General features: G+C 35.4%; 1 protein-coding gene and 1 long non-coding RNA gene across 5 annotated transcripts in view; both read right to left on the bottom strand.

Moving 5' to 3' along the window:
- The window catches only part of LOC106101639, a 47,687-nt gene that overhangs the window by 11,012 nt on the left and 12,697 nt on the right, over positions 1-23,978 (bottom strand). The window contains exons 2-9 of one of the 4 annotated variants that reach the window (XM_013280938.1): positions 19,551-20,616; positions 5,419-6,226; positions 5,210-5,343; positions 4,889-5,109; positions 3,558-4,627; positions 2,814-3,332; positions 2,009-2,061; positions 1,537-1,923 (exon numbers count right to left, since the gene is read on the bottom strand). In XM_013280938.1, the coding sequence (XP_013136392.1) occupies positions 1,537-1,923; positions 2,009-2,061; positions 2,814-3,332; positions 3,558-4,627; positions 4,889-5,109; positions 5,210-5,343; positions 5,419-6,226; positions 19,551-20,612 (4,254 nt within the window). In that variant the 5' untranslated portion in view covers positions 20,613-20,616. Of the gene's footprint in view, positions 1-1,536; positions 1,924-2,008; positions 2,062-2,813; positions 4,628-4,888; positions 5,110-5,209; positions 5,344-5,418; positions 6,227-19,550; positions 20,617-23,978 lie in introns of all 4 variants that reach the window. The other 3 variants (XM_013280936.1, XM_013280937.1, XM_013280939.1) reach the window with 3 other exon arrangements.
- LOC106101640 lies at positions 11,065-18,170 on the bottom strand. The gene is made up of 3 exons (XR_001225528.1): positions 18,160-18,170; positions 12,991-12,994; positions 11,065-11,167 (listed from the first exon to the last, which is right to left on the bottom strand). It is a non-coding gene; the product is annotated as an uncharacterized LOC106101640 (long non-coding RNA).

Below are 23,978 nucleotides of genomic sequence, written 5' to 3'. Positions count from 1 at the left end.
CATATTTTCTTGTTTTAATGTGAATAAACTTTGATAGTTCGTTGATCTGATTTTAAAATGTTTTAATTTATGATGACGGACAAACACTATTGTCAATTATTGGAAAGTCAAGTACGAAAATGTAAACCGACGTAAGCTCTGATTGACAGTTTTAATTGTACGGTCGATTACAAATGGAACGTTTTCATGTTACTTTAGAAAAAAAGAACTACATATATTGTTTGGGGACCTACTGTTACTATATTTAAGGCCTGTCCCACCAAATTGTTAATTGTCTGATAACAATCCATCGTGTAAAATATCTGATAGAAATATCAAATTTTATTACATCTCACAGTGACGTCATTTTTAAGCTATCTGAGCCTCTATCAGCCAGTAATGGGACAAGCCCTAATTATTATAAGTGTGAGTAAAAGTATACTTCAAAACGTTATGGAAAATAATGCTTTCTGATGTACCTAATTGTTAAAAAAAAAGTTATTTCAGTTTTATATTTGGCAAGAACGTTTATTGGTCATAAAATATTTCTCTATTCACATTCCTAATTAGCATAATGAAATTAAATATTGATTATAATCTATACATATGATTATTTATGAGCCGTTTGCTAAACTTCTGTCCACAGATAATATACAGAAATAAAAAAAAAACAAGTTTAAATAATAACTCGTTTTTTAAAACATGATTTCGTTCATAATCGTAAAAGTCTAATTTAAATTTATTTTATTGTTTTATTTTTTCGTCATTTTTAACTGAATTCAAAAACTTTGAAGAACTTTTGAATTGTTTATGTATCATTGAATTATATTTTATCGTTTTCTTACGAATTGTGGACACCCTTGGTTCTTGTTCTATCGATCTATCTTCCGTCTTCTCAATTCCTTCGCGCATTCCATCCATTTATATAATTAGGATGCTAATTTCGATAACCTGCCGTATTTACTTCATTAATAATAAACAAATCTATTAGAGGTTTCTCGTCTACTGTTATTTCACATTGAAATATAGTAAAATGTCAAATTTAAGTGAAAATCATTTAGAATTCGATCTTCACGGTTTGACTTTGAACCATAACCTCTGATATCATGATGAAATCATTCATCGATTTCGTAAGTCTTCGTATTAGATTGAGTTTTTCAATGTTATTAGATATTTTCGTGTCATCGCCCGTAGTTGGTTTGATTAATTCAGCCTGATTTATAACCGAAATCAATATTCAATCTCGAATCTTTTCTTACTTATACGTTGCATTTTTTATTTGGTACAAATTCAACTGGCCTAAGCATCGCATTAGCAATCGAACGACTTGATGGTTTTGGAGGTTTTGGTTTGATCGAATTACTTTGATATTTCGTTTAATTCGAAGTAATTAAAATTACTCTCGGATCGGTATCAAGAATCGGTAACCCGTTGTAACCCTACGGGAGTAGGATAAGGGGGGGATGACGATCGGTATCAAGAATCTACTGTTAATTTTGGCCGCTTATAAGATCAATTATTTATGCTTTGTAAATTAGAAAAATGTATATTACTTACATGTTTAACACCACACTGTCCAACACCGTCGTACCGCTGGAGGTAAATCCTGTGAGTGGACGCACTGTACTCATTCTCAGTAGCCAAGCCCCCGCCTTGTTGGATGCCAACGCCTCCGCCTTGTTGGATGCTCACGCCTCCACCTTGTTCGATGCTCACGCCTCCACCTTGTTGGATGCCTACGCCGCCACCTTGTTCGATGCCTACACCGCCGCCTTGCTGGATGTCCACACCTCCACCTTGTTGGATGCCCACGCCTCCGCCCTGAATAATGGTTTGTCCCACTTCTTGTTCAGTATACTGCCCTTGTCCCTTCTCAAGTTTGATGCCTTGCGAGACGAGACCGAATTTGTTGCGTTGCCCTTTTCCTTGGCTGATGATAGCGCCCTGGTGATGACAATAAAATTTTTGAGAACTGAATTATACCAACAATTTATTTTCGTCGTACTCTTATTAAGTAATAAATAAATACCTCTCCCTGCTCGATTCCAAGTCCCTGTCCTGCGATACCGAACTGACCTTGTCCTGTGGTGACAAATATTAGGTTAGAATAATAAATCTTATTGTATTGAGGTTCTAAAACGTCATAATACCTACGTAGTGGAGATAAAAGAATGGAAAAATAGAAAAAAGTACTTAATTTTGTCTACATTTTTTATAATCTTTTACTATTAACAGCTTTGAATGAATGTATTTATTGACTTCGTTTCTTATTCAGTGGATCGATTGTTATTTTAAATTTTGGGATTTCTTTACCTCCTACAGTGCTAACGATTTCTCCAGAACGTAAGGTATTTGAATTTATAACCTCTAAAAATATTCTATGTTTTGTTATTAAATATTAATTGTTACAAGTTACGTATTATTTTGAGTAGTCACAATAACACAAAAAGCGTTTATAATTTAAATTCGAACGATTAGCACAAATTATTTAATAATTTAAAGCATGCAACACATAATTAACACAAAAACACAAAGTAACTAAACACTAAATTAATTATAACCCAGTTGAAATGCTAGTAGAATCCCAAAGATAAAAAATACTACGACGATACGGATATTTAAATAATTAAATTGAAACTATTTAAGAAAACTGTACAGATCTTTTAAATCTTAACAGTTTTTCTGTCTGTACGTAGACAGCTTAAAGGTACTATTGAAACAAAATGAAGTAATAAACCTATCTATCTTTTTAACTAATATTTTTTATACATTTTACTTGAGAATCTACTAGCATTTTCATCAGATTATAGTTATAGTCGGTTAGTATGGATTACCTTGACCAATGATCTGTCCACGACCGTATTGTCCAACTCCAGTTTGTGTGTATTGTCCTACTCCATTTTGTGTGTATTGACCAACACCATTTTGGGTATATTGTCCAGTTTCACCCTGGCCGTATTGTCCTACACTGCCCTGGACGCCTTGTCCGATTCCGGCTTGACCATATTGGCCAACATTAGCTTGTCCTACACCAGCCTGTCCAACTAATCCTACACCAGCTTGTCCGACGCCGACCTGTCCTCGTTGTCCTACACCAACTTGTCCTCTCTGTCCTACGCCATATTGACCGACTTGTCCCACTCCAACTTCACCAATTTGTCCAACGCCAGTTTGGCCGATTTGTCCAACACCTGTTTGACCGATTTGTCCAATGCCTGTTTGTCCAACTTGTCCAATACCAGCTTGGCCTATTTGTCCAATACTGCCTTGTCCTAATTGGTCAATACCAGCTTGACCATTCTGTCCTACTCCGATCTGGCTGACTCCAACTTGACCTGTTTGGCCGACTCCAACTTGACTTGTTTGGCCGACTCCAACTTGTCCTCTTTGACCAACACCGAATTGACCGACTTGACCTGTTTGTCCAACGCCGACTTCGCCTATTTCGCCTTGACCGCGCTGTCCTATTTGGCCCAGTCCAACTTGTCCAGTTTGACCAATACCAGCTTGTCCAATAATTCCAACATCTGATTGTCCAGTTTGGCCGACACCGATTTGACCGACTTGTCCAATGCCACCTTGTCCTCTTTGTCCAACTCCAATTTGTGTTCCTTGTCCAAAGCCAACTTGACCTCGTTGACCTACGCCAGCTTGTCCAATTTGTCCTACTCCAACTTGGCCCCTCTGTCCAATACCAGCCTGGCCGACTTGTCCGATTCCGTTTAGGCCAACTTGTCCGACTTGCCCAACGCCAACTTGTCCTCTTTGTCCTATCCCACTTTGTCCAGTCAGTCCTACTCCTACTTGTCCTCTTTGTCCAATGCCAGCTTGGCCAATTTGGCCTACTCCAACTTGTCCTCTTTGTCCAATACCGGCTTGACCAGTTAGTCCTACTCCAACTTGTCCTCTTTGTCCAATGCCAGCTTGGCCAATTTGGCCTACTCCAACTTGTCCTCTTTGTCCAATACCGGCTTGTCCAAATTGGCCTACTCCAACTTGTCCTCTTTGTCCAACGCCAGCTTGTCCAAATTGGCCTACTCCAACTTGTCCTCTTTGTCCAATGCCAGCTTGTCCAAATTGGCCTACTCCACCCTGACCTCTCTGCCCAATGCCAGCTTGGCCAATTTGACCGATGCCAGTTTGGCCGACTTGTCCAATGCCCGCCTGGCCTCTTTGTCCCACTCCAACTTGTCCTATTTGTCCGATGCCACCTTGTCCTCTTTGTCCAATTCCAACTTGACCTCTTTGTCCGACACCTACTTGTCCTACTCCGACTTGGCCTCTCTGCCCGATTCCAGCTTGACCGACGAGTCCTACACCGGCATTTCCGTACTGTCCTACACCGACCTGACCGATCTGTCCGACACCAACCTGACCAGTTTGTCCAATACCAGACTGACCTATTAACCCAACTCCAGTTTGGCCAATTTGTCCTAGACCAGTTTGACCTACTTGACCTATACCTTTTTGACCGAATTGTCCAATACCGGTTTGAGTTACTTGACCGATACCACCCTGACCGTATTGACCCACACCACCTTTAGTGAATTGCCCTTGACCGAATTGTGTCACTTGGTTATAGCCCGGTGTGAATTGCACACCCTGACCTGTAGTTGTTCCAAAAGTAGGGGGTGTTGGTTTTGTTGTCCTGCAAAAATAAAATATTTAGTTATCAGTAATGTAATAATTTTTCAATATCAAAAATTGTCATCCAATCAAGCTGCAAAGTAAATAATTAATACAAAATACTCATGACATATTCAGCATTTTAAGTCGATGAGTCGAGTAGAAACGAACTGTATAGAAATTAAATCATGTAGAATAGAGTTTTTGAAAGAGAACTTTCAAGTATTTTGAGATTTTGTTCTTTATACTTTTGTTTAGTGAATATTTTACGTCACAATGTTACCTGAAGTTGTTCAGAATAGTGCTTCCAGTGACGTCAGGTCTGCCAGTGACCTGGTTGCGAATCGTGTTGGAGCTCTCGCGGTTGTCCGGCACGTATTTGCCGTCATTACCACCGAATACACCGGGGACCCACTTGCCGAGCTGATTGGTGGGCCAGGGATCAGTGTAGAAGGGATCACGGCAGCACTTGCCAATACGTCCGGTCGCCAAGTCTTTACAGTCCTGTTCGAAAAGCACGAAGTAAGCAAATTTGTTTTGAAAAAGCATAAAAATAGCAATTCACTGTTAATAGCATTTGTCTTAAATGTTCCGTTATACTTACAGTAAGAGGTACTCTGTAAGCATCTTGATCTCTTGATAGAATGATAGTTGTGTTGGAGATGATGCCATCAGCTGTGCAAAACTCGATTGGGGTACATTTCAAGGCAGCAGCGCATCCAGCAGGGATTTCATCTGCTTATTGAAACAGAGCGTTACATTTAATTTCTACTAAAACTATATTAAAATCAAAGACCTAATAGTGAGACTTACTTAGGACTGGTACGATTGGCCGACGGGTTGTTGAGGGGAATCTCGATTCATCCAGGATGATACCACCCTCGTTGTAGTCAGGGCTAGGTACGAAAGTTTCTCTGTTGATGGTCTGTTCACCCACTGGCGGTAAGTATCCGGGAGCAGAGGTAGAAGACACTGGAGGTAGATACGTTGGTCTGCTAACAGGTCGTGGGGTTATAACTGGACGTACTGGGGTGTAAGGACGAGGGGTGGTGACTGGACGTGGAACGATTGGGCGGGGAGGTGAAACTGGACGGGGGGTAGTAACGAAAGGAGTTGATGGGAATACAGTAGAACTGACAACGTTGGTGCCGCTGTTCGTATTATCGACGGGAGGAAGGTAAGGGATGCCGGGTTTAAGGCCGGTACCGACTGCGCCAGGTCTGAAGACGTTTGAGTTTTCACTCTGAGAGGTGAAGGTATCAGTATCAAGGACACCCTGTCCCGACACCGGACGGAGAGTGGAGCCAGTGAATCCAGTTGGGGAACTTGTTGGGCCGAACGCGCCGGTTGAACCAATTGGGATCGCTGTCACGACGGGTACGGTGGAACCGAAACTGGTGCCTAAAGTGGCTTGGTTGGCGTCAAAGCTTGAAACTCCATTGGATGCGGTTTGGATTCCAAAGCCCTGGTTGCCGAAGGTGCTCTGTGTGTTTAGAACTCCGGATGCTTGGTTCTCTGTGTCGGAGGTAGCGAAGCCGACTCCAAGTGAGGTTTGGGGTACTCCGGACAACGAAGCGTCTAGTCTGCAACAGACTTCTGTTCTGGTGTTGCAATACTGCTTCTGTAACAAGTCAGAAAGTAATTATAGTTATGTTTTGAATGTTAAGTTTAGTACAGATAAAGATATTGTAAATAATCAAAGTGTTTACTTAAAAGTCTTAGTCTAATATCGCACAACGGTTGTGCGATTGTCGATTGTTTTTATTAATTCTACAGTTCTACAGCACCATATAAGCTCATAGGAATCAAAGCGGGACTAAACAGTTGTTTGATAGTATAGTCGAAGGTGTGCGCGCTCTAAGTAGATATGTTTCAATATGTTTTTTTTTCTTTTTTAAATACATTGTGCTAACCATCAATCATGTATTGTAGGTAGAGAATGACAATAGAAAAATTACAAGCATTAAAAAACGCCAGCGTTGCGATTACATAAACTTAAGATGGCGACCGCTTTGTCATTTTTTTCTCTATGCTTTTAATAGACAAGTGATGCAAATACAAATGACATCTTTGCAAGATTTTTGTACTAATAATGTGTCAATTTGTTAAGAAATATTTAAAAATAATTACAAGCATAATTATTAGAAATATATTTTAACTGGGATTGTTTAATTATAATAGATATATGCAAACGATTTTAAAAAGGAGGTTATCAATTCATGTGTATTTATAATAGCATAATATGGATATAATTTTCAGTAACATAATCACCAATAGATGTCACTATTTGAAGTTATAATTTTAGATTGTTATTCCCTTGTACAATATTGGGATACGGGTTACTCGAGCCAGTTCACGGCAGGAGCTGTCTTGCCTCGGGTCAACCACTACTCATCACTCATACGTAGTTGCGTATATGTACATTGCCGTACAAAAGTGCAAGCATTTTGTTTATTGTGGGTTTACATACATACAAGAACATAAAATGTAGTGACTCTACGGTCTTAGAACTGGTTTTTATTCTAACTAACGTTAAGACCAGTAAAATGTTTCATGTTTTGTTTATTTTTAATTTTTTTCCCATATTAGTCCCTTGCAGGCTTTTTTGAATTTAAGAGAAACATAACATTGTAAATGGTACTTATCATTGTCAAGGTGTGCGAATCGTAATAACAGATCATTACATCGTTACTAAAATGGCATAAAAATACAACATTTTCTCACAACACAAAGCAGAAAAACAATCATAATTTTAGTTACAAATGTTTCTTAAGGGTGAGTTGCACCATATCGCCGGTTACCGTTAAAGTTAAAATTATTTGTAACGGTAATATTTGGAATAACCTTAAAATTTACTAAGGGTGAGTTACATTAACTAACTATAAACCTTAACCAGCACATTCACGATGGTTACGTCTACGGATGTTCATGATATTCGCTACACCAGTTTTGCGCTGGTCAAAATGACGTCATATATGACACTAATCATAACCGCCCGATTTTGGGCGGTTATAATTAGCGTTACGGTTAGTGTCAGTTCGGTAGTGTCAACTGTCACAAGCTCTTATCTTCAAAAGTACAAATAATGGAAAAAGTAATGGAAAAAGAAAATCTCTACTATTATCCTATACGTAATCCAGAAGAATAAAGTCTTGCGTGCTCGGGAATAATGGATTTCCAAGATGGAACTCGAAATTTGGCCAATCATTCAGTTTGGACAAATTTCGAGTGTCTAAGGCCATAGCAACAGCGCTTGTCCCTTTTCTCTTATTTAAAAAAAATGTCCTCCATAAAAGGACAATTTATAATATGCATTGAGAGGACAATTTATAATATGGCAAATAAATAAGATGCATTTATATTTGTATAATTTTATTGTTTCATTTTTGCTACATATTTGAGTAGTAAAGTAAATACAGTTTCAATAATGGCCCAAACTAGTTTATTTTCACAAGAGTTTGCCATTTTCTCCATCTCCGTGGGCAAAAAGTTTATGTCACTATAAAATACCATGCGTATGATACATAAATATATACGGCGAAACATGAATTTCCAAACATTTTAATTTACGTAAATGTCATTCTTGACACCAACTTGACACTTTAGTGACATTCAGGTTTAAATGTTTCCATTGTAAAAACGAAAAACACATAAAACCTCTGTGAGAATATGTTTTTGCACTTGTAACCCTATTAACTATAACTATAACTTTTACGATAACCGGCGATTTGATGCAACTCACCCTAAATGTTATTAATTAACGTCAATGTTTCGCGCGCAACTGTACCTAAAGTCAACAAGCTTCGATGTAACAGAAAAATGTATGTCATCATACGACCTCTTCATATTGGTTTTCTGTAAACTTTAACGCTGGCCGTTTAATATTACGTTCGAATACCTTCGCTGTGTTGCGACATTATCTGTTTATCCTCTTTACTGATACGTCGTAAAGTTTTGTGTTATTCAGAGATTACAGAATTGACGTTTTTTAGGTTATGATTTTTTAGCACGCGGCGTTTGTCAAAAACTTTTGTTTTGTTAAATTTAAATTTCGAATTATTTATTCGTAATTTGAATTCGAAACAAAAAACTAACCTGGAGTCAAGATTATTCAATTTTAGAACATTCCTCATAAAAAATTAACCTTTCTCAAATGTCTCTAAACAAGAGATAAGTTTGTTTCTTCTAAAGCAATGCGGGTGCGCACCTTTTGAATAAACTATGGCACAACTGTTGTGCGATTGTCAATTGTTTCGCAGCCAATTCAACTGTTTAGTTGCACAACTAAAAATCGAGTAGTATGCACATATAGCATAAGAATCAAAGTAAGACTAAACAGTTGTGCGATAGTTTCTCGTGTGCACACGCTTTTAGTATAATAGGAGTATTCATTTAACGTTTGAAGTAATACATTTTTTTAAATTATTAAATGTCGCGGGAAAATTATTAAACACTAGCTGTTCCCGTGCGGCACAATCCACATGAAATTATGAAGATTTTATTGTATTTTTTCACATTTGTCAAATTATTAATAGCAAATGTCAAAATGACATGACATGATAAACCTTGGCAATCGTGCTTCGCTGATGTTGGCAGAAACTTATGGTCTATTTCCCACATTAGAGTTTTTATGGAAAATGTTTACCCCCTAAGTTCAATGGCGTGAAAATATATAGCCTAAAGCATGACGTAAGTGTAGGGCTTTTTATTAAAAATTTTAGAGTTTTTATGAAAAATGTTTACCCCCTAAGTTTAATGGCGTGAAAATATATAGCCTAAAGCATGACGTAAGTGTAGGGCTTTTTATTAAAAAAAGAATTATTCAAAATTATGCTGTAATTGCTGATATCTTAGGCAACAAAGAAGTGTGTGTTTACGCTTTATTATAATAGTACAGACAAGATATACATTGTCCCCAATTTTATGTTTAATTTCTTACTGTCAGATGTCTTATAAACGTTGATCCATCACTGCAAGGTGATTACAAGTGATGAATGTGTCTGTCACAGAGACGTATGCTTAATGTATTTATAAATTAAACTTATTAACACATTAATTATTTAATATTTGAAGATTTACTCGTTTGAATATTGCAAAATTGATGACCATTTTATAATTCAACTGGCTTCCGCCCGTGACTCCGTCGGAGTGGTATTAATAAAACAAAAGAGTAGCCTATGTGTTCTTCCAGACTATCCCCTACGTCTATACCAAATTTCATCTAAATACGTTCAACCGTTTACGCTACAAACTCTAACAAACATCCATCCATCTAAACTTTCGCATTTATAATATTAGTATGAAGTATGACTATTTATTACAACTAAAATATGACTTTTATTACAACACACATAAATAAATATACAGACGAATTGAGTACCTCCTTCTTTTGGGAAGTCAAAAACAAAATATAATATAAAGCCGTGAAATCGGAGTAAATACGCGTTTTGTCTAAGTGTGCGTGCTGCCCTTATCTACTTCTTTCCCCTTCCTTTTATAAGGTTAAAATAATGAGGGAAGTAGAATCGACAGAAAAGAAAATGCTTCAAAATTGGCTATCGTTTTTCGAAATATACTATTTAACAGCACAATACGTTACAAATGTCTACAAGTTCTAATAATAATAAACAATTCCACAATACGATGTTTAAAATCGATAAAATGGTAAATTTGCAAACCCGTTGTGTATTTTGTTTCCATACGAATATTTGATTTTACATTTTGCATTGAAAATGAATTTGTAATGTTTGTAGAATGCATGATGCGTCACAGATAACGTAAAGCGGTTTCCGAATTACCAAAACGTTGCCATCCCTCTTTTTTTCTTCGGATAAACAGAGATAGTGATATGTTTGTGACATGTGTTTCTGTAATGGAAAGTAACAACACACTATTGCATTACATTGCATTGGTTTAAATAAACAAAGGTTTGCGGTTTGTTAACGAAATACGAGGCAACAAAACCTTCATTTGTATAGTGTTGTTCCACATTATTTTCGCTTGAATATGTGTCAACTAAATGACATAAACTATTAGGAAACATTAACTAATAAGCAAATGCTTTTAATAACTTTTTTGTTTGCGAGTTTTACACCAGCCATTTAATCTAAATAAACTCCTACACTAACAATTAGTCTTGTGTAGTACACATACAATGTACTAAAAAGTAATAAAAAGTTACTCAGCACTGTACTAAAAGTAACGTTACCCAACGGCTTCTGTTAATCGGACATTTGGCACTTTTAGTACACTACACGCTTTCGATGTTCGCTTCTTCGTTGTTTGATTTGATTGTATATTTGCTAGATTGAAGCATCCACCTTCGGTAATAAGAATCAAAAGTGGATAAAATCATTTATAACTTAAATTTATTTTCGCTAATAACATGATTGACCCTGCTTAAAATTTAATGTGTAATCTATAACCATTGTTATATTCTATTCATGTTATTCTTTTCTCACAAATCTGAAGTACTAAGCGTACTAAAAGTGTGTACTAGTACGTTTTCCCAATTGTACTAGTACGGTGCGCACTTGCAGATGTCCGATTAAGCCCAAGACTACTAACAATACAGTGTTGACCTTTTGACGTTTGTTGTAACATGGTGTCAGTGTTTCCCTATAAGACGTATTAAGGTTAGTAATTATATTATTGCTTTTTTTAAGTAAACATGCTAATTTGATTTTAGTTAAAATTATTAGATAAAGTAGCAATAAAATGCATTCTATTATGTCTAAAATATATATTTTTTGAATAAAAATACGCGTTTTTAAAACTGGTTTATATATGAACTGTGAACGAGTGATAATAAAAGATGGCAACACGATTTAATAAATTGTTTTAAAAATTCATTGCAACACCGATCGATATTTATGAAATTGATTTAAATGTTTAAAATGATAAAATGCATTTTATTTGGTTAACGAAATATTTTCGTTATTTATATGATAATTTTAAATACAAGGTCATATTGGAACAAATTGATTTTATCGCCTAGGCATCTAAACAAATGTGTCCATGACCTGTAGATAATATTTCATTTCACACAAAATAAACAAAAAAGTGCATTACAAGTTTTCACATATAGCAACACCGAAAATTAAAGTTAACTTCAGTTAAAACACTTTAAGTAACGGGTATGACCCGCATATATCACTTTTTGGTTTTTTCATACAGCTAAAAGAAACATTAACTTAAAAAAAAAGTTAGCTATACTTTTATAATAAAGCGTAAACACACACTACTTCGTGGCGTGAGATGTCAGCAATCAGATATTTTTGAGCCCTACACTTATGACTGATGACACGCTTTGGGCTATTATTTTCACGCTACTAAACTTAAGGGATAAATAAATTGGAAAAAACATGTACGTGGGTAAGGGACCATAAACTACAGGCTCCCAACATTAAAGAAGCAAGGTTATTATGGTAACGGTAAGTTTGACGTTTGCAATTGAGAATTTGAAAAATGTAAACAATAAAATAAAGTTGTTATAATTTCATGCGGATGAAGCCGCACGGGAACAACTAGTTTTTTTTAATATGTATGAAAGATGTCGCATGACTATTTTGTCAACCGAAGACCACTGTTCCGGTTACATTTGCTTTTAGAAGTCATTAAGACAACAGAAATGAGAAGTTACAAACTTATCCAAACAATTGTTTAATTCGATTGTATTTACATTTCTATCATCATCTTTCTACTGTTAGGAATAAAATTAGTACCGTGCTATAGAATTGGCGCAACTCTAGATTATCGGCATAAACGTCACGTCCCTAGCTGACAGCTGTCAATGTCACTAGAAATATGGATAGATTGGCGCGTAACCTGGGCCTGGACGAGAAGTGTTGCTCTGAGTTTAAAGCGACAGTATCAATTAAATAAGTTGTCTAAAACTACTTATCCTACTCCTGTGGTGGCGCGGTAGGTTTATCCTCCACAAGACTCTATCATACGTCATCTCAGTCACTCCTTGATCATGTCACCTTCCACGCAATGTCCTTTCTAGGTGTACCGCTGTAGGTGTACCTCTCTCATAACTAATGCTCTGTGTACATGTCTATAAATAAACTTTTAATCTCGATTACATCTCGATTACAATTTCTAGAAATCGATTAATTCCTAAATTATGTGAATTTATTCATTTATATACGAATTAGTAATTATATACATTGATACAAGCATGAGATGGGTGCGTTTTCTAGGAAGTTATAACAGAGATGCATTGTTCTATTCGTCCTGGGAATTATTTTATTGTAATATCTTGTAATTAGGTATAAAAAAACTAGTTATTAATGATTGTGTTAGAGGAAACTGTTACAGTTTTTACGACGTTTTATTACAGTGTTATTACGTAATTCTTTCTGTAAATAAAAAGCCTTAGACGTTACTAAGAAGGCAGTTGATAAAATTGAAGAAAAAGAAGTGCATGTTCACATAGAGTGGAGGTGAATTTAAGAACAAAACTGCATGTACTTGAATAACTCCAGAATCTTAATTAACTGTTGTTGCTATTAGAATCCAAAAATGTACTTATTATGACGAGGCAATCCTGGCTTTTCGCTAAAGACGATTTTAACTCTTCTAGCGCCCTGGCCAAGTTCTCTATGGCGCACTCTTTTTTGACCGACTTCCCAAAAGAAGGAGGTACTCAAGTCGTCTGTATGTTTTATTTGTGTGTTACAGCATAACTCCGCCTCTAATGGACCGATTTTGATAATTCTTTTTTGTGTATTTTGTTTGGAAGTCGGTTTTTACTCTAACTGGGTTAAAAATACGTGACAGTAATTTGTCGACTTGTACCGTCGATCTCTGTCAAGCGCTCTGGGCTATCACCCTATACCGGTTTTTATTATTGAAACCGTGTACAAAATAATATAGAAACACAAATCTAATTACAAAAACATTTAATTATACTAATCATTATTAACCCTGTAACTTGTCCCACGCTATTGTTCGTAAAGGATGTTTAATTTTTTACTATCGATACAATACATAGTATAGTTAGAAACAAAGAAAGTGAACCCCCTGTGTAACTATTGGAGTTGCAATGTCAAAGTATTACTTCCAAAAAAAAATTAGTAAAAAATCATGCTGTATAAAGACAATGCTAGTCAATTTTATTACTTATCGAATTGTTTCATGATTTTTGACCGACTTCCTAAAAGAAGGAGGTACTAAATCCGTGTGTATTTTTTTTTATTCTTCGGTAATTATGGTGATTAAACCGTTCAAAGGCAATATTTCACTTTGGTATCTATAATAAAGTAATCTATAATAAGCTAATTGTTGCTGGCAACTTCGTCAGCGTGGAATTTAAAAAAAAAAAACTTGTCTATGCCCTATTCCAGACTGTAATCTCTGTTCTAAACGGCCAGATCTGTTTTGCCATATATTATATTAGTATAGATATAAGAAATAAGTAACATTTAAGTCCGGTTATTTTTACTAATAATAAGTGAAATTTGTCATCAATTCATATGCATATCTTACATCTGTACCGCATGTTCATATGCAAATCTGGTAAGTGCTGGTGATGACACCACGTTAACAGGTTACGTGGCGTGTAAATACAAGTTGGGAAGATCTGTTTAAAGATATTGTTTCACAAATAACTATGTGGAAACTGTTTACAACAGACATTTAAAAAACATATAGACGAGGCATAGTGAAGAAGATTTTTCACCAATATTTTGTTTTTCAAATCTACGCGGATGGAGTCGCGGGAATCGGGTAGTTAATATTATAAAGAGGTAAGTTTTGTATTCTTGCATATCTATACTATTATAATAAGCGTAAACATACACTTCTTTGTTGCCTAAGATGTCAGAAATTACAGCATATTTTTGAATAATTCTTTTTTCTTAATAAAAAGCCCTAGACTTACGTCTCGGTTTATATATTTTCACACCATTAACCTTAGGGGCTAAATACTTTGGATAAAATCCTAATGTGGGAGACCATAAGTTGTTGCAAACATCAAGGAAGCAAGATTGCCAAGCTTTGTCATGTCATGTTGACATTTGCTATTGATAATTTGACAAATGTAAACAATAAAATAAAATTTTCATAATTTCATGATGAAGCCGCACGGGAACAGCTAGGAACGAATAAACACTGATGGTAAATGGAGTTGGAACAAACACGACGAATTTGAAGTCAACTATTTCGGACATCTACCTTCAGAGCGCGCATGACTTTGACTAAATTATCGCAAAAATGTTTATCACGCTTTGATTCCGAGCTTATTGTGCGCACACTACTCGATTTGGTTGTGCAACTAAACAGTTGAATGGCCTGCGAAACAATCGACAATCAGACAACAGTTGTGCGCCCGCTCTTAGAAAAAGGTATCCTGTATGAAAAGATGGCATAAGAAGATGGTAAATCTTTTCTTTATAAATGTCAAGGACAGATAGACGTACGTCTAGACAAGGATATTAATTGTAATTTGTATTCCGGTATAGTTTCTGCGATCGTAAATTAGCATAGGTAATGTGTAAGATATTTTGTATGTAGATGCGTTTTGGATATATCTATACTATTACAATAAAGCGTAAACACACACTTCTTTGTTGCCTAAGATGTCAGCAATTACAATATATTTTTGTATAATTCTTTTTTAATAAAAAGCCCTACAGTTACGTCACGCTTTAGGATATATATTTTCACGCCATTAAACTTAGGGGGTAAATATTTTGGATAAAAACCCTAACGAGGGAAAGAGACCATAGTTGCTGCCAACATCAAGGAAGCAAGGTGGCCATGGTTTGTCGTCGTCATGTCATTTTGACATTTGCTATTGATAATTTGACACATGTAAACACAATTAGCGTGGTATGGACATGTTATCCGCCGAAATGATGGGGACATAAACCAGAAAGTGTTAAGAATGAATGTGGATGGCTACAAAGGTAGAGGAAGACCGAAGAAAGTCTGGATGGATTGTGTGAAAGAGGATATGCTCAAGAAAGGAGTGGATTCAGATATGACGGCTGTTAGAGATTTATGGAAGAGCAGCACAGACTGTGCCGACCCTCCGTAAGGGATAAGGGCAAGTGGATGATGATAAAATTACAACCCTGGCTTGAGCAAAAGTGTAGACGTTTTTTAGTATAAATCTAACATTTATAGATAAAACAACTAGTTACTTAACTTTAGTACAGTTAGGACAGAAATAAAAAAAGTTAAACAAAGACAATTTCTTCTTGCTATTAAATTATTTCTCGATCGACTAATACGTCTGGTTTGAAAGGTTTTTTTTCTACGTCTATAAATTAGCCAATAAGAATATCGTTAATGTGATATTCAAATTTCGAATATAAATCTCAATTTTTATTAACATTTAAAGGTTAAATTCGTGAGGGAAAATATGCGCCAGAAAATTGTAGTTGTAATCTATACTATTATAATAAAGCGTAAACACACGCTACTTTGTGACGTAAGATGTCAGCAATCACAGCATATTTTTGAATAATTCTTTTTCTTAATGAAAACTTTGCTATTTTCTACTATTGTTGGTAGCTTTGGTAGTTTATTTTTATTTATTATTATTTACTAACTTAACTATTTGATATATTTTACATTTTAAACAGCTAAAAAAAAAGTATGTTACAAAAAATCAACTTGTACGATACACGTATTAGATAAACTACAAAATTGTAAAACTACAAAACTATACTTCATGTCGTTACGTGTTATTTTAGACAGACTCTAGTCTCTATTAGAGTGCGCACACTTTTGACTAAAATATCGCACAACCGTTTAGTCTCGCTTTAATTCTTAGAGCTTATGGAGGTCCGCACACAACTCGATTTTTATTTATGCAACTAAACAATTGAATAGGCTGCAATACAATCGACAATCGCACACAGTTGTGCGATAGTTTAGTCAAAGGTGTACGCCCGCTCTAACGGTACGTATATGTACATCGTATGAAACCGAGGGCACAGTAAGTCTATACAATCATGTCTATTAGTTTGACTTTAACCGTGAATTCTGATTGTTGAAAAATGTGTCCGAAAGCTTGCCATCTCTCTTATTCTCAAGTAAAAGACAGAGATGCAAAACAATATATTATAGTAATAAAATAACACAATAACATCAGTTGTCCTTGAACTTGCAACTAGTTTTAAAGCCATGATGTCTTTATTTATGCCAGTTAGACACGTTAGGTTATGACAGTTTTAAAGATAATACTGACAAGCATAATCACGTTTTTTATATAGACTTGTACAGTCTTGTCTTACATTTAAATGGTTTCGAACGCAATTAGTATAGGTTATGAATATAAGGTCAATGTCACGCTAAACCTGACGTGTGTTGCCGATATTAGCTACATTTGTGACGCGTCGGAAAATACATCTATTGTTGTAAACAGGGGTTTTATAGTTCCGGTTAAGAAACCCAAAAATAAAATATGTACATACATAATGTGTTAGTACAAATACCAGTCGTTTTTACGATTTTTCCCTCCTAGCTTTTGTTTTTTTTTGACATGTTTTTGAAAATCGAAAACCGGTTAACGACAAAAATAATTTTAGTCTATGCTTTATATCGAGTTTTGCCATAAAGCCGGATATACAATTGCAAATGTTAGATAGAATTATTTTTAAATATCTATGGCCATAGGTCAGAATGTGATACATGCCTTTCATTACAGGACAAGCGATTAAATCCTTACGTATTCTTGAAGGCATTATTGAATTATGAAACACTTGATATATAAAAAAAAAAATTTGCTTGTAGTTATCCTATTATGACCATATAAAAGAGCATTTTTTGGCGATTATATCTATATTAACAAGTTCAGCGTAACAGGCCGATATCGACCTGACGCGATACAAAAGTTGTTGCGGACGAAGAAAACTATGTTTCTTTTGCTAATGCGAAACGATTATCTCAGATGTACATTACATTACATAAATTATGTTTCCACAAGCATATCAATTTAATCTATCCTAGTGCTGGTGGGTCTAGAAAGACCTGCCACGCATTGGCGGAAAAATCATTGGGGGCGCATTGTGGCCCGCCGCCGCACCAGGTGAAGAATTATGATTGTAATTGCCGCAGTAAATGTGTTAATAAGTCATATTGAGCAAAAATGTACTTAACATTGTCTGATCTATGACCATAGATATATATTTCCCAAATACTTAGTAATACATCCTTCCAGAAAGATATCTATACGTCTAAAGATGTTCATTGCTTCCAAACTGTAGTGTTAGGAACAAAATTAGTACCGTGCTGTAGAGTTGGCGCAACTCTAGATTATCGGCATAAACGTCACGTCCCTAGCTGACAGCTGTCAATGTCACAAGAAGTATAGATAGTTTGGCGCGCATCCAGAGTCCTGACGAGAAGTGTTGCTCTGAGTTTAAAGCGACAGTATCAATTAAATAAGTTGTCTAAAAGTAGTTACGAGATTTCAATCGTGTTGCATGCGAATGATTCTATGATCTCTTAATTAGTTCTATTATGTTTGTTTCAACATATTACTTGCATGTTTTGTCACGCTTTAGTCCATTGTTATCTCTGTATGATCTATTACAAAACATCGGACATTTCTCTCGATAGCCATCTTTGTATGGATTTCAATGTAATGTAACACGTAAAGAAGAAGTATTACATCTTACTAATACTAGAAACTAGTTTTCGTGTGCGATTCCGTCCGCGTGGATTTTAAAAATTTAAAAAGTGAGTAACATATGTGTTTTTCCAGACTATCTTCTACATCTATGCCAAATTCCATCGAGATCCGTTCTGCAGTTAATGTTACAGTTGTCAGAATTTACGGCATATTTTTAAATAATCCTTTTTTTTAATAATTAGCCTTACACTTACGTCACACTTTAGACTATTTACTTTTACGCCATTAAACTCAGGGGGTAAATATTTTAGAAAAAAACCCATTGTGGGAAAGAGACGATAAGTTGCTGCCAACATCAAGGAAGCAAGATTGCCAAGGTTTGTTATGTCATGTCATTTTGACATCTGCGATTGATAATTTGACAAATGTAAACAATAAAATAAAATTTTCATAATTTCATGCGGATGAAGCCGCACAGAAACAGCTAGTATTTTTAATAAAACTTCGAATTAAAGATGGTGCATTTTAAAGATGACCTTTTCACGGTTGATTAGGACATTTGTAAAGTCAACACGCGTGACCTTTTGTATTGAAATGTATTTGTTTGGTTTTTTTATAACTATTACACCATAAAGGTTTAGGAATACAAGGTCGGTTGACCTAACGTGACGTATGTATTTAAAATCTTATTAATATTATTAATGCGAAAGTTTAGATGGATGGATGTTTGTTGGAGTTTGTAGGCTTAACTGCTGAACGGATCTTGATGAAATTTAGCATAGATGTAGAGGATAGTCTGGAAGAACTCATACGCTATTATTTTTTTTAATACCACGCAGACAGAGTCGCGGGCGAAAGCTAGTACTTTATAAAAAAATTAAAACATAACCTTACTTTTAGTTGTAAATGCGAAAGTTTAGCTGAATGGTTGATTGTTATAATTTGTAGCCTAAACTGCGGAACGGATCTCGATGGGCATAAATGTATTTAATTACAGATTAATTTTGATTTTGAGCGGTTTTATGTGGTTTTTTGAACAAGAATATTGACTTATTAGTGCGAAGCTGTTGCGTACAATTTATAATCTATAGGAATAGCAAAATACGACTTAACAATAGTAAGAAAATTCTCACGATAAATCACTCTTGTAATGAGGAAGCATTTTGTAAAACTTTAGTTTTTGTATATCATTAAAAACGATGTGAAGTCAAATTGTTATGGTCTTCTAAATTACGAAGACAAAATACTATACAAAATGTTAATTAAATCTACTGAAATTCAAACACTCATGTTATGTTCTTGGCAAAAAGACTGGCAATCAGTCTGTTTACATTTAAGAAATTATATAAATTCTTACCTTAGTTAATGGTATCACGCTGGTCACACCATTACTGCACTGGGAGCGCAGCACGCAGGCGTAGCCCTGTCCTAGGCAGGACTGCTCCAACTCCCCACCGGCCTGGCCTTGAAGGTTCACATTCGAACCTCCAGCGAATATATCGTCACTGATCGTCTGCTGTGATTGGTCAAAGTCGAACACGCTTGGCTTCTGAGCGCTTTGGATAAGATTGATATTTGAACCAGTGCTGGTCGCAAATGGACTAGGAGATGAACCAACATAACCAGATCCGCTACCAAAAGCAGTAGTGGAACTCGCGCCGTACGCGCCACCTGCCTGACCAGCGCCGAATCCTTGGCCAGCACCAACACCAGATTGTGCCAGATTGATATTGCCGTTCAAGAATGGATTATTCACAACGTCAATTTCTCCTTCCTTAGTAGCTTGGAAAGAGGATGACGAAGCATCGTAATTCGATTGTCCAGCACCGAAGCCGCCTGCGCCAGGGTTCAAGAAGATGTTCTTCGAAAGGTCAACACCACCGGCCCCGATAGCACCGCCTATGGCACCTCCAGTTGTGCTGGTGTAACTTGAACTGGCTTTGTAGCTTGCTGAGTTAACGTTCTTGAACGGTGAGTTAGCACCCATCCACCAGAGAGGTTCGCCGGATATTTTACCATTGAGGAGGTTGCTACCGAACGTCGATCCGGCTTTGAAAGTGTTCTCGCCACCGAAAGCGTTTAAGTTGCCGAACTTGTCAGTGACTTTCCCGTCTTGAACTTTGATGCCAGCGCAGCCTTTGCTGCTTGAGCAGCCTTCGAAGGACTGCTGGGTGTGAACTTCTCCTCCAGGGAGGGTCTGTAGTGCCGCGATAAGGTCTTTCGGTGTCTTAAGATCTAGGTTGACGGTAGACGAGCATTTTGAACAACGTTCTTTTCTGGCTTGTGGCTTGGACTCTTCAGCCTCTAAGACGGGCTGTTTGCTCTGTGGCAACTCTTTTACCTCCTCGATGTTTTCCGGGTGTGCTAGTGTGGGGAGGATTAGGCAGATAGCCACCACTGTACTAAGTAGTGGCTTCATTGTTCTGAAACAAAACGAAATAAATTATTTTCTAACAATGTAAACGATTGGACAATTCCAACATTTGCAACGGAAAGTCGTTCGCACATCTTTTGTGATAGTCGATTGTTTCGCAGCAGATTCAACTGTTTAGTTGCACAAATAAAAATGTAGTAGTGCGCGCGTATAAGATCACAGGAATCAAAGCGCCTCTAAACAATTATGCGATTGTTTAATCAAAGGTGTGCGTACGCTCTAACAATGATGAACTATAATAATTTTCAAATAACTCAAGTCGCCAATTTCTGTCAAAGAAAAACCTGTGATAAATTTCGCAGACGTTCAGTGTAATAATGTGGGTTAAAGGTATACATTAATATTGGTTTTAAAAGCTATCGCATGTCAAATACTGGTATTACATAAAAAAGAAGAAAAAACTAATCTCATGCAAATTTGGTCATCCATAGTTCAAGGTTGTTATCAAGCATATCGTTTTGCACCTGTTTTTAAAACCTTACAAATGGGTTCTATCGTTTAAATTAAAGTTTTGATTTATTATTCCTTTTGTAATAATAATTGGAGTTTCTTATAACGATTTTTAAGGTGTGACATTAAAGAATTTTAAAATTTTAAATTACGATTTAATTTTATTATTGCACGTTTTTAAATCCGATTAGATCTTTTGAAAGTTGTTTTATCGAAGGAATTAAGTTTTTTGAGCATCTTCATTTAGTTTTTTTATGTAAGAGAAGGGGGCAAACGAGCGGCAGGAATACCAAGGTGGTCAACGACGCCTATGGACATCCGCAACACCAGAGGAACTACAGATGCGTTGCCGGCCTTTGTGGAAATTGTAGGCTCGCTTTTTAAACGACCCTAAGTATTAATTAAAAATGGCATTTCAAATAGTAATTCTTTTTAAGCCTCAAATATCTTTTAGTGGTTGTTTAGGCAAGTCTTAGAACAAAAAATATATACGCCCGCAAACAGGTAGAGATGTTGGTTTGTAGCCATACTTATTATTTTATTTCTTCCAATTTACATTTTAAAAGAAAAATTATTAAAAAATTAACCTTATCAAGAAATAATATTCTAGAAAAAGATCAAATTGTCATTGACCTGTTGACACTGGAATAAATTTTAAAAAATAAAACGAAAATGAGTGACAAATATGGTAATTATGAAACTATTTAAGAAAACCTATGAAAGACTGCGAGGAATAATGAATCAAAATTAATCAATTCATTAGAATTGTAATGAAATTTATTTACGTAAATTATTGCTTTTTATAGATTTTATTTATGAATAACATTGTATTATTTATACGCGTTTAAAGAGATACTAACAATGTATTTAATAAAAGTTTAAGTAAGTAAAAAGAGTGTTCCTCCAGACAATGCTCTACATCTATGCTAAAACATCGAGATCCGTTCAGCATTTTAGGCTTTAAACTCTAACAAACCTACATCCATCCAAACTTTCGCATTATTACTAACTATCGCTCGGACTCCTTAAGCTAGGAATAAGAAAAAAAGTAAGCAACCTATCTGTTCTTCCAGACTATGTACATCTATGCCAAATTTCATCGAAATCCGTTCAGCAGTTTAGGTGCCAAACTCTAACAAACATTCATCTAAACTTACGCATCTATACTATTATAATAAAGCGTAAACACACGCTTCTTTGTTGCCTAAGATGTCAGTAATTACAGCATATTTTTGAATAACTCTTTTTTTAATAAAAAGCCCTACACTTACGTCACGCTTTAGGCTATATATTTTCACGCCATTAAACTTAGGTAAATATTTTGGATAAAAACTCTAATGTGGGAAAGAGACCATAAGTTGCTGCCAACATCAAGGAAGCAAGAATGCCATGTTTTGTCATGTCATGTCATTTTGACATTTGCAATTATAATTTGACACATGTAAACAATAAAATAAAATTTTCATAATTTTATACGGATGAAGTCGCACGGGAACAGCTAGTTTATAATATTAGCAAGATTAGAACGTAGGTTATAAGGTTTTTTTTTTAAATAGTAGGTGTATTTTAATGAATCCCAGTATTATTGTATACAGCCAGTTTTACCGGTTTTATTTTGAAACGAAGCTTAGCTTAAGTAGATATTCACTTTAAGGTCATCTTCATTTCTTATCGATTTATATTTAAATGGAATTGCCTCATATTTACAACTTTTTAATACGATAGCATTTAATTATATCGTTTCACAATCATTTTTTGTTTTAAAAGAAGTAGTTAAATTGAATAAAATTGGATTTTCGACGTTTTTAACATAATATACTTACCAGCTGTTCCCGTGCGGCTTCATCCGCATGAAATTATGAAAATTTTATTTTATTGTTTACATTTGTTAAATTATCAATAGCAAATGTCAAAATGACATGACATGACAAACCTTGGCAATCTTGTTTCCTTGATGTTGGCAGCAACTTATGGTCTCTTTCCCACATTAGGGTTTTTATCCAAAATATTTACTCCCCTAAGTTTATTGGCGTGAAAATATATAGCCTAAAGCGTGACGTAAGTGCAGGGCTTTTTATTAAAAAAGAATTATTAAAAAATATATTGTAATTGCTGACATCTTAGACAAGTATAGTTAATACTGTAAGAAATTTATTAATTAGTCCAGTATCTTTCGAGTTTTCTTATAAATATACAAAAGTAAAAATTTTTCCTACCAAGTTTATTTGATGTTTGAATTTTTGTCAACGATCTTATCCCAAAAGCGAAAAAACAGAAAAGAAGCGCCAAGAACTATAACATTTATTATTTTTTTTTAAAGTACTTAAGGTCGATATTTTTAGTGGTCAATATTTTTTATCCTCTAGTATTTTTTATATCTTATGGCATTGACATTATCGTTAGATCGAAATTAATTTCATCAAGCAATTACTTAGTTTTTGAACAAACCTTTTTGTTAAAGGTCATCTTAAAAAATAATAGTTAATTTTTTATCGATAATTACCCCTTCACATCACTAGCCTTGTGTTGCTTGTGTCCCTTGTTTAATGTTTCTGTGGGTTTTCACTGTGTTTATAGTATAGGCCGAATACTAAAACGACATTTATGTAACGATATCTTAAATAAGGGCATATTTAAAATGCATATTCAAATATGACAATCAGATCGTAAGCGGCATTTAAGAAGTGTTAAGATTCAATTCAATAGTCGGCCGTTATACAGCAAAATATGAAGACCACTGCATACACTGATAGTTTTAATTGAATAGTCAAATTGTACAGTAAAAACGGTGCGTAAAGACAACTTATAAATTTTTTCTACTAAAATATAAGGTGGCAAACGAGCAAGTGGCCAGCTGAATCTACCGAAATGGAAAGCGACCGCTGTCCATAGACATCCGCA

Source organism: Papilio polytes, unplaced genomic scaffold, assembly GCF_000836215.1.
Source record: "Papilio polytes unplaced genomic scaffold, Ppol_1.0 DF823969.1, whole genome shotgun sequence".
NCBI classification, from domain to species: domain Eukaryota; kingdom Metazoa; phylum Arthropoda; class Insecta; order Lepidoptera; family Papilionidae; genus Papilio; species Papilio polytes.
This window is presented reverse-complemented; position numbering and strand designations above follow the sequence as displayed.